Raw genomic sequence first — 16618 nt, forward strand, 5'->3', positions numbered from 1 at the left:
AGTGATTCTACTGCCTCAGCTTCCTGAGTAGCTGGGATTACGGGCGCCTGCCAACAAGCCTGGCTAATTTTTGCATTTTTAGTAGAGGTGGGGTTTCACCATGCTGGCCAGGCTCGTCTTGAACTCCCGCCTTGGCCTCCCAAAGTGCTGGGATTACAGGCATAAGCCCCCACGCCCAGCCATGAGATGCTTTTATACTTTTTAGATACCAATAAATTGAGAATTGACAGGATAAGGGACATCTGGTAGGGGCAGTAAATTTCTAGGTGAGTGAGGAGGAGGTATTTGAGGTGGAAGTGTAAAACTAGTGAAAAATAAGAGTTACTTTGGAAAGTATGTTTATTCAGGTCCATTGCAGCCCCTAGTTCCCAGTCTCTGGTAATCAGGGCTACTTTTTTGCCCTGGGACAGGGAGGGCATCCCTCACAGAGGAATCCTGATGGTGTGCTGCGTGCAGGAAGAGGCAGTTCAGCTCGCCCTTTCTGAAACTACGATTTCTCCAGTTTTCAACTCACAATGATCAAGATACCAGATTGGCACATTGGCATGTCCTTCACTCCTTCCTTGAGTTTCTTTGTCTATAAATGGATGGAGCCTGGACACGGTGGCTCACGCCTGTAATCCCAGCATTTTGGGAGGCTGAGGCGGGCAGATCACCTGAGGTCAGTACTTTGAGACCAGCCTGGCCAACATAGAGAAACCCTGTCTCTACTAAAAAACGCAAAAAAAAAAAGAAAGAAAGAAAGAAAGAAAAATAAAGAAAACCCGGGTGTGGTGACACATGCCTGTAATCCCAGCAACTCAGGAGGCTGAGGAGGCATGAGAACCACTTGAACCCAGGAGTTGGAAAAGCCAAGATAACGCCACTGCACTCCACCCTGGGAAACAGAGTGAGACTGTCTCAAAAAGAAAGATAAAGTGGATGGAAATAATGATGGTACTTCTAGCACAGAGTTGTGAGAATGAAATATATATTTAGAGCATAAACCATGAAATATGTTTAGAGCACAGCTCTCAATAAATGTTATGTGGTTATAGTTTACTAGCTACCCAAAGTGAGCAGCCACAGCCTCTGGCCATACCCTGCCAGGAAGAAGAAGGCTCCTTTTTTTTTTTAACCTCTGAACTTTTTATTGGCCTCCTGTTCCCCAAAGAGTCCCCTGCTTCTGCTGGCTTAATGTCTCAGAACTTTGGTGTCGTTGGTCTCACACACTGCTTTGCCATCCACTATCTGGCAGGTGGTGGTCTTTTGCATGGTTTGCATGGAGTTGCTGCTGTCCAGGGTATGACCAAGATTGAAGTTCTCTCCATCTTCCAGCAGGTGGCGGTAGGTGGTGACCTCAGCTTCCAGCTTGACCTTGATGTTCAGCAGGGCCTCATACTCCTGGGCCTAGTGCTGTCCTTCTGCCCGGGTCTGTGCCAGCTCTGACTCCAGGTGCAGCAAGATCCTGTTGAGCTGCTCCATCTTCAGGGCGTAGCGGGTCTTGACCTCCCTCAGGCTGTTCTCCAAGCTGGTCTTCAGATTTCTCATGGAGTACAGGTCAGTCTCCAAGGACTGGATTGTATGTCTCAACTTCGTGAGCATCATCTCAGCAGCTCCAACCTCAGCAGACTGCATGGTGACTACTGTGGTGCTCTCCTCAATCTGCTGAGATCAGTGCTTGTCTAGCTCTTCTCGGTTCGTCTGAGCCAGCTCGTCATATTGGGCCCAGATGTCTGCTATAATCTTGGTGAGGTCCTGAGATTGGGGGCATCTACCTCCACGGTCAACGCAGAGCTGGCAGTCTGGGCTTGTAGGCCTTTTACTTCCTTTTCGTGGTTCTTCTTCATGAAGAGCAGCTCCTCCTTGAGAGCCTCGATCTCTGTCTCCATCTGCAGCCAAGTGACATTGATGTTATCAGTGACCTTGCGGAGCCCATGGATGTTGCTTTCTACAGGCTGGCACATAACCAGCTCTGTCTCATATTTGACTCTAAAGTCATCAGCAGCAAGATGGGCATTATTGATCTACAGAACGACGCAGGCATTTGTGAAGATCTGAGGCTTCAGGTCCTCTATGGTCTTGAAGTAATGGCTCTAGTCTCTGACCTGGGGTCCCTTCTTCTCCAGGTGCTCCCAGATTTTGCTCCCCAGCTTCTAGTTCTCGGTCTCCAGGCTCCTCACTGTGTCCAGGTAGGAGGCCAGGCAGTCGTTCAGGTTTTGCATGGTCTCTTTCTTGTTGTGGATGCCTCCCATTTCTGCCAGGCCCCCGGCCATCCCCCTGGTCAGGCCCATGGACTGAAGCTGGTGGTGCAGGACACAGAGATATGGGAACCAGAGCCACTGGCACCTGTGTAGACGCTGGCTGCGCTGCTGACCGGCTTGGTGCTGTAGCTGGGTGCCTGGACAGAGCCCAGGGACCGGTAATTGGTGGAGAAGGTGGAGCGAGTGGTGAAGCTCATGCTGGCCGGGAAAGAGAGCGAGAGGACAGGATTCAGGCTTTGCCGAATGGAGGTCTTCTTTTTTTTAACTCTGACTCGCCTGAGACCTTAGCATTGTCACCTTCATCAGTTTCCTTGGGATTTCCTTTCTCTGCTCTCTTGTTCTATGAGGTGCTTCCTGTTATCTCTTCAGGCCCATTTCCTGTTACCCTGTGCCCCACACATCACTTGCAGTTAGCTAAGCACCCCTTGCTCTCTGACATCTCTGTGCCTTTGCATATATCTGTTTGTAATGCCCATCCTTTGGTTTGCCTAGCAAAACCATATTCATTCTCTTTAGCTCAAACCAGTCACCACTTGGGTGAAGCATTTTTCCCACCTTCAGGCAGATTTAATCTCTCCTGTTGCCTATTGTATATCCCCCATCACAGTTCAGATCACGCTACGTTACAGTTACTTATGTGTCTTCCTCTGCCACAGAGGAGATGTTTCATGAGAGTAGGAAACGTATCTTATTTATTCTGTGTCCGCTGCCCCAGCATCTAGCATAGGGGTTGGTATCGGGAGCACGTCTGCCAGGAGCTCTCGACCTGCAAGAGGGTTCCAACTTGGTTGGAGGGGTGCGCGGAGGACAAAGAATGATAGACAGATGGGGTCTGGAGGGTTGAAAAGCATATGCTTTACCAACAACTTTATTCGTGCTCAGGGTCAGTGTATATATCTTTTTTAGGTATGTGTCTACGTGAGACAAAGGGGTACAGAAAATTTTAAAGTAGAAAAATCAACATCATAGGGTAAGAACAATGGAAAGGTCAGATACACAATTAACCGGAACAGGTAGTCACACTATCTCATCTAGGGGCAAGTCATTTAATTAACCAGAACAGGTGGTCACACTATCTCATCTAAGGGTAAGTCATTTATCTTCTAGAGAAAAATCAGCAAAGTCGTAAAACATGACTTAGTAGAAAACCCAATCATCGTACACAATGCATCTCGTGACTGCATGGCCATCTGGCGATTGCCCACAAGTTTAACTTTAACCTAAGTCTTTCTCTGTTCCTGCTTTCCAATAGCTCGACTCCCTCAACTGGAGACACTGTGTCTGGGCTTGAGCCCTCTGTATTGTGAGGCCCATTTTCGGGGGGCTTCACACGGGAGTGTTCCCCACAGGTTGCTATAAGTGGAGGTTGAGGGTTGTTGAGTGATGGAATGAACGGATGGATAGTGGGCGTTGGCTTTTTGCTGGCATCACAGGTACTAGGATATTCGAACGCCCCAAGGACAGGGTGGAGTTATTGCGGGGCGCAGCATGCGTCAGCTGTCTGACTACGTAATAGGCAGTAAACGATTTGGCTAATGAAGATAGAGATAATAATGGCAATAAAATGGTACTTTAGGCTGACCCAGAGCCACAGCCATTCTCCTACTTTCCAGTGAGTCATCCCTGGCTGGGCCTGAGGTCAGGGACCATGGCTGAGAGGTAGATGGTCAGTAGACAGTGGCTGAGCTGGCTTCAAACTGCCTGATCTTGGCCATGACTCACTCCAGCTTATGCTGCTGGCAAGAACCCTCCAGAATCACATAGGTTTGAGTTCAAGTCTCAGCACAGGCCAGGTGTGGTGGTTCATGCCTATAATCCCAGCACTTTGGGAGGCTGAGGAAGGTGGATCACCTGAGGTCAGGAGTTCAAGACCAGCCTGGCCAACATGGTAAAACCTCATCTCTACTAAAAATACAAAAATTAGCCAAGTGTGGTGGTGGGCACCTGTAACCCCAGCTACTTGGGAGGCCGAGGCAGGAGAATCTCTTGAACCCAGGAGGCAGAGGTTGCAGTGAACTGAGATTGTACCATTGTGCTCCAGGCTGGGCAACAAGAGCTAAACTCTGTCTAAAAAAAAAATAGCCCAGACCTTAAGTTACATAGTTACATACTCTGTCTGAGCCTATTTCCTCCTCTTCCCTCACTGGCAATGACACAGATCCCAACCCAGGATGCAGATCATGGAGACATACTTCCCCACTTTTGGAAAGCCTGTAGTCTCATAGAGAGAGCACAATTGCCCTTACCACATTGTACCATAATTATCTCTTTAGTTTGTTTTTTTCTTCTTGAGAAGGAATCTCTAACTGTTGCCTGGACTGGAGTGAAATGGCGTGATTTCAGCTCACTGCAATCTCTGTCTCCCTGGTTCAAGCAATTTTCCTGCCTCAGCCTCCCAAGTAGCTGGGATTACAGGTGCATGCCACCACGCCTGGCTAATTGTATTTTTGGTAGAGACAGAGTTTCCCCATGTTGGCCAGGCTGGTCTTGAGCTCCTGACCTTGTGATCTGCCCGCCTCGGCCTCCCAAAGTGCTGGGATTACAGGTGTGAGCCACCTGTGCCTGGCCTCTTTAGTTTTGCCATATTGGTCTTTATGTTCCTTGCACCAGGCAATGAAGTAGGGCACAGGGGAATGACTCAAGAAATGCAGACAAGAAACAGAAGTGTAGCTCCCCAACCATGTGGACTGGTAGGGAAGAAATTTGAAAAGGATCAAGGTAGGTATTTTTCTTGTTTGTTTATTTGTTTTGAGACAGGGTCTTGCTCTCTTGCCCAGGCTGGATGGAGTACAGTGATGCTACCATGCTCACTGCAGCCTCCAACCCCCAGTTCAAGTGATCCACCCACTTCAGCCTCTCGAATGGCTGGGACTACAGGCATGAGCCACCATACCTAGCTAATTTTATTTTATTTTATTTATTTATTATTTTTTTGAGACAGAGTCTCACTCTGTTTCCGAGGCTGGAGTGCAGTGGTGTAATCTCGGCTCACTGCAACCTCTGCCACCCAAGTTCAAGTGATTTTCCTGCCTCAGCCCCCCAAGTAGCTGGGATTACAGGTGCCTGCCACTAAGCCTGGGTAATTTTTGTGAGTTTAGTAGAGACGGGATTTCACCATCTTGGCCAGGCTGGTCTTGAACTCCTGACCTCATGATCTGCCTGCCTTGGCCTCCCAAAATGCTGGGATTACAGGTGTGAGCCACCACGCCCAGCCTTATTTATTATTATTATTTTTGAGATGGAGTCTTGCTGTGTGGCCCAGGCTGGAGTGTAGTGGCAGGATCTCAGCTCACTGCAACCTCTCCCTCCCGGGTTCAAGCGATTCTCCTGGCTCAGCCTCATAAGTAGTTGGGATTACAGGCAAGTACTGCCATGCCCAGTTAATTTTTGTATTTTTATTGGGGGTTTCACCATTGTTGGCTAGGCTGGTCTCGAACTCCTAACCTCGAGTGATTCGCCCACCTTGGCCTTCCAAAGTGGTGGGATTACAGGAATGAGCCACTGCACCCAGGCCCTAGCTAATTTTATAATTTTTTATAGAAACAGGAGTCTCACTACATTGCTCAGGCTGATCTTGAACTCCTGGGCTCAAGCAATCTTACCACCTCAGCCTCCTAAAGTGCTGGGATTACAGGCGTGAACACCAGTGGTGCCTGTCAAGGTAGAGTTAATAAGGGAAGCTATTTGGATGATGGAAAAAATTAAATAAGTTGAGGAAAAAAGGCTGGTGTGAGGCATGGAGAGGAATGCTTCCTAACGGTTGTTCAGGACTGGAGAAGGGGAAGGGTAAGAGGTGGGAAGACCCAACCTGAGGATTCAGAGGGGTGTGGCAGTTAACTAATAGAGGCAGAAACTAGAAGGGCATAAAAGTTGTAGAATGGGCAAGACTGGTGGCTCACGCCTGTAATCCTGGCGCTTTGGGAGGCTGAGGCAGGCGGATCACCTGAGGTTGGGAGTTTGAGACCAGCCTGACCAACATGGAGAAACCATCTCTACTAAAAATATAAAATTGGCAGGGTGTGGTGGCACATGCCTGTGATCCCAGCTACTCAGGAGGCTGAGGCAGGAGAATTATTTGAATCCGGGAGGCGGAGGTTGCAGTGAGCCACTGCACTCCAGCCTGGGCAACAAGAGTGAAACTCCATCTCAAAAAAAAAATTTTTTTTGGCCGGGCGCAGTGGCTCACGCCTGTAATCCCAGCACTTTGGGAGGCCGAGGCGGGTGGATCACGAGGTCAAGAGATCGAGACCATCCTGGTCAACATGGTGAAACCCCGTCTCTACTAAAAATACAAAAAGTTAGCTGGGCATGGTGGTGCATGCCCGTAATCCCAGCTACTCAGGAGGCTGAGGCAGGAGAATTATTTGAATCCGGGAGGCGGAGGTTGCAGTGAGCCACTGCACTCCAGCCTGGGCAACAAGAGTGAAACTCCATCTCAAAAAAAAAATTTTTTTTGGCCGGGCGCAGTGGCTCACGCCTGTAATCCCAGCACTTTGGGAGGCCGAGGCGGGTGGATCACGAGGTCAAGAGATCGAGACCATCCTGGTCAACATGGTGAAACCCCGTCTCTACTAAAAATACAAAAAGTAGCCAAGTGTGGTGGTGGGTACCTGTAATCCCAGCTGCTTGGGAGGCTGAGGCAGGAGAATCACTTGAACCTGGGAGGCGGAGGTTGCAATGAGCCAAGATCGCACCACTGCACTCCAGCCTGAGCGACAGAGGAAAAAAAAAAAAAAAAAAAAAAAAAAAAAAAAAAAAAAAATATATATATATATATATATATATATATGGAGAGAGAGAGAGAGAGAGAGAGAATGGCCCTAATGCCCTGAATCTTCTAGATTTGGGTCCTATGTAGGAAACAGGGCTTCTGCTCTTGAAAAAGTCGCTTCATGCATCTATAAGGTTACAATGGGTGGTGTGTGCCAGAGGGATGGGGAGGGCAGGTCAGAGAGAGGCCCGGGGGCCTGAGTTCTGAGTTTGGGGCATCTGGTGGGAGGTGGAGGGATGCAGGGCTTGTTCTGGGCCCTGAAGGATTGGTTAAGTCCCAACTGGGGAGAGTTGTCGAGCTGAGAGGAGGATGCACATTGCAGTCACCATGGGAAACGGGGATGATTGGTTAGTTGGGTCTCAAACGCCAGACACAGCAGTGTGGCCTGGGCTCACAGGCTCCAAGTAGATCCTGAGATGTGCAGACGCAGTTCTGCCTACTTGGGGGGGAACACTTTTCCCTTTACTGTGACACAGGGAAAATGAACACAGTCTGGCCTGAGGGTGTCTCCACACTGTGTGACCCACCCTCAGGTGCAGGGGTGTGTGCCTCTACTGTGTGAACGTGTCAGTGTCTGTAGTACATTGCTGAGTGACTGTATCTGGGCAGTGCTTTTCTGGGCTGTGAGTGGGTGGATGGAGAGTCTGTTTTATGGGTCTGTGTGCGTGTGCCTGAGTTGTACATCTTAGTGTGTGTAGGGGTGGGGGTCCCAGTTGTGTTGTTTGTATTTGTGTGGGGTCTCAGCTGTGTTTTTGTCTCTACCTGGTGTCTGACTTGTGAGTGAGAGACTGGGTAAGGGACAGGGTTCCCCTTGCTGCTGGCACTGGGTCACCATGATGGGTACAAGGCCAGTCAGCTGTAGTCGTAGCCTGGAGGACTTAGAGAAAGGCCTGAATGATGACTCCTAGACTGTTATCCCCAAGTGAATGGCTTCTTCTTGAGCAATAATTAACTTGGGCCCTGTGAAAAGAATCCAAACTGTTATGGTGAAGGGGGTGGGACTGGTCAGGGCAGGACTTACTGCCGGTGAAAGGAGGAGGCCGGAAAATCCTATACGCATGTGTGTTGTTACCACTCCTTCCTGCCCGCCCTTCAGGTCACTCACCCTGACCTGAGACTGGGTCAAAATATTGAACAAACATTGAGACACAGACATTGACCAATCAGAACAGACACAAGTCATACTCTGAATGGAGGAGTCAGGGAGGTCATGGCTATGCCAAGAGTTGCCTCTCTAGGCCAGGTGTGATGGCTCATGCCTGTAATCCCAGCACTTTGGGAGGCCAAGGCAGGCAGATCACGAGGTCAGGAGATCGAGACCATACTGGCTAACACAGTGAAATCCCATCTCTACTAAAAATACAAAAAATTAGCCAGGCATGATGGAGTGCACCTGTAGTCCCAGCTACTCCGGAGGCTGGGGTAGGGGAATTGCTTGAACCAGGTGGGTGGAGGTTGCAGTGAGTCAAGATTGTGCCACTGCACTCTAGCCTGGGCGACAGAGCAAGACTTGGTCTTAAAAAAAAAAAAAAAAAAAGAGTTGCCTCTCTAGTTGCTAGACAGTGTAGACAGTGGGAATGTCTGGGAGGAGGATCTCAGAGAGGCTGGGGCAGAGGGGAAGGGAAGGAGAAAACTTGGGGGTCTTCAGGGCAGTGGCTATGAACCAAGTGTCTTGGAAGTGTTTCAGACTTTAACAACTGACGTAGCCATACCCTGGTGGTCCAGCTCGACGTTGGTCTGCCTTGGCCTTCAAGCAGTTGCTGGACCAGCCCTGGTGCCCTTGTCCATTCATGCTGGGAGAATAATGGACCACCTTCTTTTGTCATCTGCAGGAATGGGGGAAGTGAATGATCTCAAACTGCAAAATTGCAGTGACCTTGTCTGCTTCAATTTGGGAATGGGCTGCTTCCTGATTGGCTGTGATTGGGCTTTCACTGTGGTGAGAGAGAGCCTGAAGTGGGTGGGAGCCAGGGGAGGGGTCAGTGAAGGGTTTGGGGGCAGGAGAGTAACCTTCTTCTCCTGAGGATAAAGGCAAGGAGGTGATGGGTTTGTGAACTGATACTGTTCCCTGGACTCAGACCCAGATGCCAAATAAATCTCATCCCCAGAAACGAAATTACCATAACACCCGGAAAGATTAGCTTCAGCACCCCTGTGGATTTTTTCCCTAGGGCTACCTCTGATAGGGGCAGGGCAGGCCCTGGAGGTGAGACAGTCCCTTCAGTATGCACAAACGACAGTATCAGGCTGCAAATGTTTCATACCTTTTATTACAAAAATCAATAACTTAATTCAGTTCTGTATAAAGTTGTAGGACTTCTGGTCCAATGAGCAGCCTAAGCTTTCATTCCCATCCCAAGAAAGGACAGGAGTCTCAGCCCAGAAGCTGTGGGGACCACCAAGAGCCTGCCAGGCAGCTGGAGCACTGTGTCCAAACGAAGGAAGTCCAATGTGGGGTGTGGCTGGCTGTCTATACAGCCTTGCCCCCTCCAGGAGCACTGGGTCACCTCTGGGGATGGCCAGGCTGAATCAGCACTACCAGCCTCTGCCCTCCTGATCTCTACCTGGGCTGGAGCAGGTCACCTCAGCAAAAGCATGTCCCCAAGAAGGCCAGCGATGTCAACATCTCCAATGATAGGGCGAAAGAAGAGGTCCCCAAGCAGCCTGGTTGGAATGGATTTGAGGGTGGAGGCCATGAGGAGGACACGGGCCAGGCGGCCTTGGGCTGCTGGGCACCAGGGCTCCAGGACATCATACAGCGCCCAGTGAGCCTCCTGCTGCAGGTGCTCAATGTGGGAGGAGGCGTGGAGGCCTGGCAAATCTGTGGGCAGAGAGGGAGAAGAGGACTGGTGAGTACCCTATTCCCAGCCACCAAAGGACGAGATTGGCCCCAGATCTGAGCCATCAGAGACACCCCTCTGCCTCCTTTGCTCGGCCTTTGAGGTCTGCTGTGTGAATGTGTCAGGATCTGCAGTACATTGCTGAGTGACTGTATCTAGGCAGTGCTTTTCTGGGCTGTGAGTGGGTAGATAGTCTTTTAATTTTTATTATTTAATTTTTTATTTTATATACATGTATTTTTTATAGAGAGCATCATTATCATTCCTTTCTCTAAGTATTCATTATCATTTCTTTCTCTATTTCTTTCTCTCAGGCTTCTCTAAGATAGTCTGTTTTATGGGTCCGTGTACATGTGCCTGAGTTGCACATCTTAGTGTGTGGGGGGGTGGGGTCCGAATTGTGTGGTTTGCATTTGTGTGGAGTCTCAGCTGTGTTTTTGTCTCTATCTAGTGTCTGACTTGTGAGTGAGAGACTGGATAAGGGACAGGGTTCCCCTTGCTGCTGGCACTGGGTCACCATAAGGGATATAAGGCCAATCAGCTATAGTTCTAACCTGAGGGGTTTAGAGAAAGGCCTGAATGATGACTCCTAGACTGTTATCCGCAAGTGAATGGCTTCTTCTTGAGCAATAATTAACTTGGGCCCTGTGAGAAGAATCCAAACTGTGGTGGTGAAGGAGGTGGGGCTGGTCTGGTCATGACAGGACTTACTGCCTCCTGTGGAGGTGGTAATTTATTTATTTTCATTTTATTCATCCATTCATTTATGAAGAGGCAGCGTGGAGTAATGGTTAAGAATCAGACTTCTGGCTGGGCGTGGTGGCTCACACCTGTAATCCCAGCACTTTGGGAGACCGAGGCAGACGAATCACTTGAGGTCGGGAGTTTGAGACCAGCCTGATCAACATGGAGAAACCCTGTCTCTACTAAAAATACAAAATTAGCTGGGTGTGGGGGCACACACCTGTAATCCCAGCTACTCGGGAGGCTGAGGCAGAAGAATTGCTTGAACCGGGAGGTGGAGGTTGCCGTGAGCCGAGATCCAGCCATTGCACTCCAGCCTCGGCAACAAGAGCGAAACTCCACCTCAGATAAAAAAAGAAAAAGAATCAGGCTTCCTGGGTGTGAATCCCAGCACCATCACTTATTAGCTGGGTGATCTTGGGCAAGTTTTTTAATCTCTGGGCTTCAGTTTTTTTATCTGTAAAATGGGGATGATAATAATATTAATAGTACCTGTCTCCTAAGCTTTTATGAGATTTAAATTAACTAAGATGTGTAAAACCCTTAGAATAGGGCCTAACATATGGTAAGTGTGACATGAGTATTTGCTACTATTACTACAATTAATTACTACAATTTATGCATGCCATGAGGGACTCCTGGGAAACTCTCATCTCAGATACCCTCCAGATAACAAAAAGCCCTGTTTCCATCTGCTGCTCTCCTGGCTGAATTCCACAAAGATTCTCTTCCTGTCTTCCCACGCCCCTCAGTTCTCTCTTCTGTGTGATCTTTCTGAACCCACAGAGGAGTTTTAGCTCTAGAGCTTTGCCATACAGCCTTCCTTTGAAGATGTGACTGAGACACAGCTGCGTTTGCTCACTCCACTTCCCCCACGCCTTCTCTAAAGGTTGGAGCAAGGGCTGGTCGCGGTGGCTGACGCCTTTAATCCCAGCACTTTGGGAGGCTGAGGCGGGCAGATCACGAGGTCAGGAGTTTGAGACCAGCCTGGCCAACATAGTGAAACCCCGTCTCTACTAAAAATACAAAAATTAGCTGGGCATGTTGGTGCACACCTATAGTCCCAGCTACTTGGGAGGCAGAGGCAGAAGAATCGCTTGAACCTGGGAGGTGGAGGTTGTGGTGAGCTGAGATTGGGCCACTGCACTTCAGCCTGAGCAACAGAGTGAGCCTCTGTCTCAAAAAAAGGTTAGAGCAAGTTTCTCAGGCAGAGTGGGAAGGGCCAGTCTCTGGAGTGACTAGACCTGAGTCGCCATCCTGGTCTGTCCCTACCTGGCTGTGTAACTTTCAGCTAGTCACTTATCTTTTCTGTGCCTCTTCTATGAGATGGCTATTTGATGAAAATGAGGACCCAACCAGGTAGGGTGGCTCACACCTGTAATCCCAACACTTTGGGAGGCTGAGGCAGGTAGATCACCTGAGGGGTCAGGAGTTCAAGACCAGCTTGAGCAACGCGTCAAAACCCCATCTCTACTAAAAAATACAAAAATTAGCCAGGCGTGGTGGTGGACACCTGCAAATCCCAGCTACTCAGGAGGCTGAGGCAGGAAGAATTGCTTGAATCCAGGAGGAAGAGGTTGCAGTGAGCTGAGCCAAGATCACACCACTGCACTCCAGCCTGGGCAACAGAGTGAGACTCTGTCTCAGAAAAAGAAGAAAGAAAGAAAAAAAGAAGGAAAGAAAGAAAGAGAAAGAAAGAAAGAAAGAAAGAGAGAAAGAAAGAAAGAAAGAAAGAGGGAGGGAGGGAAGGAAGGAAGGAAGGAAGGAAGGAAGGAAGGAAGGAAGGAAGGAAGGAAGGAAGGGAGAGAGGACCCAATGAGATAACAAATATTAAATCCTTAGAAGTTACTTCCCTGGCTGGCCCCTGCTTTAGCCTTGGTCCCCCACCCCAGGAGTGCCTGGGAGCTCACCAGGGTTGAAGAGGATGGTCCCTTTCAGGCAGGCATATTCCTTGGGGCTCAGCTCCAGGCTCCAGAAGGACTCCAGACAGCATTGAAGCCACTGCACTGCAGCCAGGGAGGGCTGGGGTCTGTCCGGCAGCTGGCCACTGCCTCCACTGCTGCTGGGCTCCTCCAGCAGAATCTTCTTAAGTATACTGGGCACCGGGGCCTCAGTCACCTCAAAGGTCACAGCATCTTGGGCCAACCCAAGCAGAAAGAGAGGGCCCCAGCCACCCTGCAGCAGCTGCCGCTTGTCCTGGGGAGGCAGCTGGCAGAAGGATGGCAGGTTCCTGAGGAAGGCCACTGTTTTGGCCAGAACATCCAAGGCCTCCCGGCAGGTGCGATAAGGTGCACACAGCTGGACAGGCCGGTGCTGCCTACACAGGCAGCTACTACGGGGTTGGGGGACAGCCCTGAGGCTGGAGCTCAGAAGTGCGTAGAGAATAGCCGGGCGGCTTGCAGCGCCCTGGCATGGGCAGGCCCCTGGTTGGCTGGTGCTCATGGTTGGGGATCTGCTCTTACTTCCAGCGCTCTGATCCTCTGTTCTGTGCTGTGGGTGCTATTTATATTCCCAGCTAGTGGAAAGGGAGGAATGGCCTGGCAACCTTGACTCCAGAAGTCATGTTCATTGAAAAAAACACACAGACACTGCCCCTGGCAGGACTGGTGGGGAAGTGGTGGGGGAGGGGGGATTGGGAACCCCACGTGGCACTGATATCATTTCAGTCAATGAAGTGGCCGGTTCAGGGCACGGGGCCACCTGCAGCTCACTCAGCTGCCGCTTATCGGATGACTCAAGTGGATAAACAAGGTCATTAACCCAGGCTGTACCAGGGCACCAAGGCCCCAGGTGCACAATCAGCAGGTGTCCCCATTGGTGGCCGCTCCTGTGTGTACAAAAGACCAGGGCTTTCACTAAGCCAGGAAGCCAGCCCCAGAGCTGGTTGAGCCTTGAATGCAAGGCCCAACCTGGAAGTCCCTTATCACTAGCTTGTTTGCCTAACCTTGGGGCCCTGCTTCTGTTGTCGGCCAGGAGCAGGCTGCAGGGAAGGGAGCCAGGACCCTGAGGGGCTAGGAGGACTTTGCCCGCTTTCCAGTCTAGGAGGCCCCCTTTCCCTGATTCCAGTTCTGGGCCCCCTGCAGGAATAAGGTCCTTCAGAACCCGTATCCCCAACCTGATTCCTACCACTCCTTTTTTTTTTGAGACGGAGTTTCGGTCTTGTTGTCCAGGCTGGAGTATAATGGCGCGATCTCGGCTCACTGCAACCTCCACCTCCTGGGTTCAAGAGATTCTCCTGCCTCAGCCTCTTGAGTAGCTGGGATTACAGGCATGCACCACCTCGCCTGGCTGATCTTTTGTATTTTTTGTAGAGATGGGGTTTCTCCATGTTGGTCAGGCTGGTCTTGAACTTCCGACCTCAGGTGATCCACCCGCTGTGGCCTCCCAAAGTGCTGGGATTACAGGCATGAGCCACTGTGCTTGGCCTGATTCCTACCACTCCTGAAAGGGCAGGTCTGCTGAGAAGAACTTACAGAATTATAATAAAAGATGGTAGCTGGCTGGGCATGGTGGCTCATGCCTGTAATCCCAGCACTTTGGGAAGCTGAGTTGGGCAGATCACCTGAGGTCAGGAGTTTGAGACCAGCCTGACCAACATGGCAAGACCCCATCTCTACTAAAAATACAAAGATTAGCCAGGCATGGAGGCTCGTGCCTGTCCCAGCTACTCCAGAGGCTAAGTCAAAAGAATCACTCAAACCTGGGAGGCGGAGGCTGCAGTGAACTGAGATCATGACACTGCACTCCAGCCTGGGTGACAGAGCAAGACCCTGTCTCAAAAAAAAAAAAAAAAATATATATATATATATATATATATATGGTTGACATTCACTGAGCACATATTATGTGTCAAGTCCTCCCCACTCTAATATTAGGAGCTTCCCCCTAAGGCTAGATTCTTACTTTGTGAGATTAAAAGAGTTTAAGTGACTTGTCCAAGGTCATCCCACCAGGAAGAGACGAAGCCCAGATCTTGCCTGACTCCAAAGTCCTTGTTTGTTCCCCTGCAGCCACTGGCCCAATTGCCCAGCCAGAGCCTGAGATTCCCAGAGTTGGCAGCTAGCTGCCCCCACCTTGCTGCTGCCTGCTTTGCAGATGTTGCCCACTTGTGATCTGGACGGAAATGTTGCTCTGCTGCCACATGGCTCCTCTGTCCTGGGCATCTTTCTCAGAAGGTGGAGCACAAGGGATGAGAGAGGGTGGAGAGGCCCTCAGTTGTGTCATGTTCCTGGACCTTGGCCAGTTCCAGCGTGGAAAGCCTTCTGCTGCCATGCTGTCAGGCAGCCTGGTGTGCTGGATGGGGAGAGAGAGGCTCTGGCATCACCACTAAAAGATACCAGCCCTGGCATCTGCTCCAGGATCCATCACTTTTTGGTTGTGTGACTTGGGTTGATCCTCAAACTTCTGAGCCGCAGGAGCCTCACTGGGACAATAACGCCTGCCTATAGGGCTGCCGAGGGACAAAATGAGGTCCTGTTTGTTAAATGCCAAGTAGTTTCTGACATACCGTAGGAGGATTTTTCTGCCCCTCTCCTGTTTGGAGCTGAGCACCGGTGGACAAACAGGCACACCTCTTTCATTTAACTATTAGTTTTAATCCTTACGTTTATTTTATTTTATTTATTTTTTGAGACCGAGTCTTGCTCTGTCACCCAGGCTGGAGTGCAGTCGTGCGATCTTGGCTCACTGCAATCTCCACTTGCTGCAATCTCTGCCTCCCAGGTTCAAGCGATTCTCCTACCTCAGCCTCCCAAGCAGCTGGGACTATAGACGTGCACCACCATTTTCAAAATGGTGACAAGCATGTAGTTTTAGTAGAGACAGGGCTTCACTACTATATTAGCCAGGCTGGCTTCGAATTCCTGATCTTGTGATCCACCTGCCTCAGCCTCCCAAAGTGCTGGAATTATATGCATGAGCCACTGCAGCTGGCCAATTTTTATATTTTTTAGTAGAGACAGGGTTTCACCACGTTGGCCAGGCTGGTCTCGAACTCTTGACCTCAGGTAATCCACCCGCCTCATCCTCCCAAAGTGGTAGGATTAGTCATGGGCCACTGCGCCAGGCCAATCCTTACATTTATAAACTTCCTTTCATGTCTTTTAATTCACTGAATCCTCACAGTGTCCCCTTGAAGCAGACTCTGGAGTCAGACTAGCTGGGTCCAAATCCTGCTTCTTCACTTAGCTGAGTGACCTTGGGAAAACCACTTTATCTTTCTGTGCCTCAGTTTCCCCATTTTTAAAATGGTGACAAGCATATCTAGAGGTGGATATTGGTTTTATTGGGCCTGAAGTTTACGATTTGGAGGACCCTCTTTGAGAAAATAATACATAGCAGAGTGGGGTGGCTCACGCCTGTAATCCCAGCACTTTGGGAAGCTGAGGTGAGAGGATCGCTTGAGGCTTCGGGAGTTCAAGATCAGCCTGGGCAACATAGTGAGACCTCATCTCTACCAAAAAACATTAGCCAGTGTGGTGGGGCATATCTGTAGTCTCAATCACTTGAGAGGCTGAGGCAAGAGGATGGGAAACACGGTGAAACCCATCTCTACAAAAAATTCAAAAGTGAGCCAGGCATGGTAGTGCACATCTATAGTTCCAGCTACTTGGGAGGCTGAGGTGAGAGGATCAGTTGAATCAGGACTTCAAGGCTGCCGTGAGTTACGACTGTGCCACTGCCCTCCAGCCTGGGTGACACAGCAAGACAGTCTAAAAAAACAAAAACAAAACAAAAGCTCCACACACATAAAACCTGTCCCCAAACCCTGAATTTTTTTTTTTTTTTTGAGATGGACTCTCACTCTGTCACCAGGCTGGAGAACAATCTTAGCTTACTGCAACCTGTCTCCTGGATTCAAGCGATTCTCCTGCCTCAGCCTCCCAAGTAGCTGAGACTATAGGCATGTGCCACCATGCCAAGTTAATTTTTGTATTTTTTTTTTTTTTTGAGACGGAGTTTCGCTCGTTACCCAGGCTGGAGTGCAATGGCGCGATCTCGGCTCACCGCAACCTCCGCCT

General features: G+C 49.8%; 1 protein-coding gene across 1 annotated transcript; it reads right to left on the bottom strand.

Moving 5' to 3' along the window:
- Positions 1-9268: 9268 nt before the first annotated feature.
- Positions 9269-13171, bottom strand: NR0B2 (nuclear receptor subfamily 0 group B member 2). Its single transcript, XM_017534820.2, has 2 exons — positions 12509-13171; positions 9269-9835 (listed from the first exon to the last, which is right to left on the bottom strand). Exons 1-2 carry the CDS (start codon positions 13038-13040, stop codon positions 9594-9596), a joined length of 774 nt encoding a protein of 257 aa, XP_017390309.1. The 5' UTR covers positions 13041-13171; the 3' UTR covers positions 9269-9593.
- Positions 13172-16618: the final 3447 nt, after the last annotated feature.

The sequence above is a fragment of the Cebus imitator genome, unplaced genomic scaffold (assembly GCF_001604975.1).
Source record: "Cebus imitator isolate Cc_AM_T3 unplaced genomic scaffold, Cebus_imitator-1.0 Scaffold87, whole genome shotgun sequence".
Lineage (NCBI taxonomy): Eukaryota > Metazoa > Chordata > Mammalia > Primates > Cebidae > Cebus > Cebus imitator.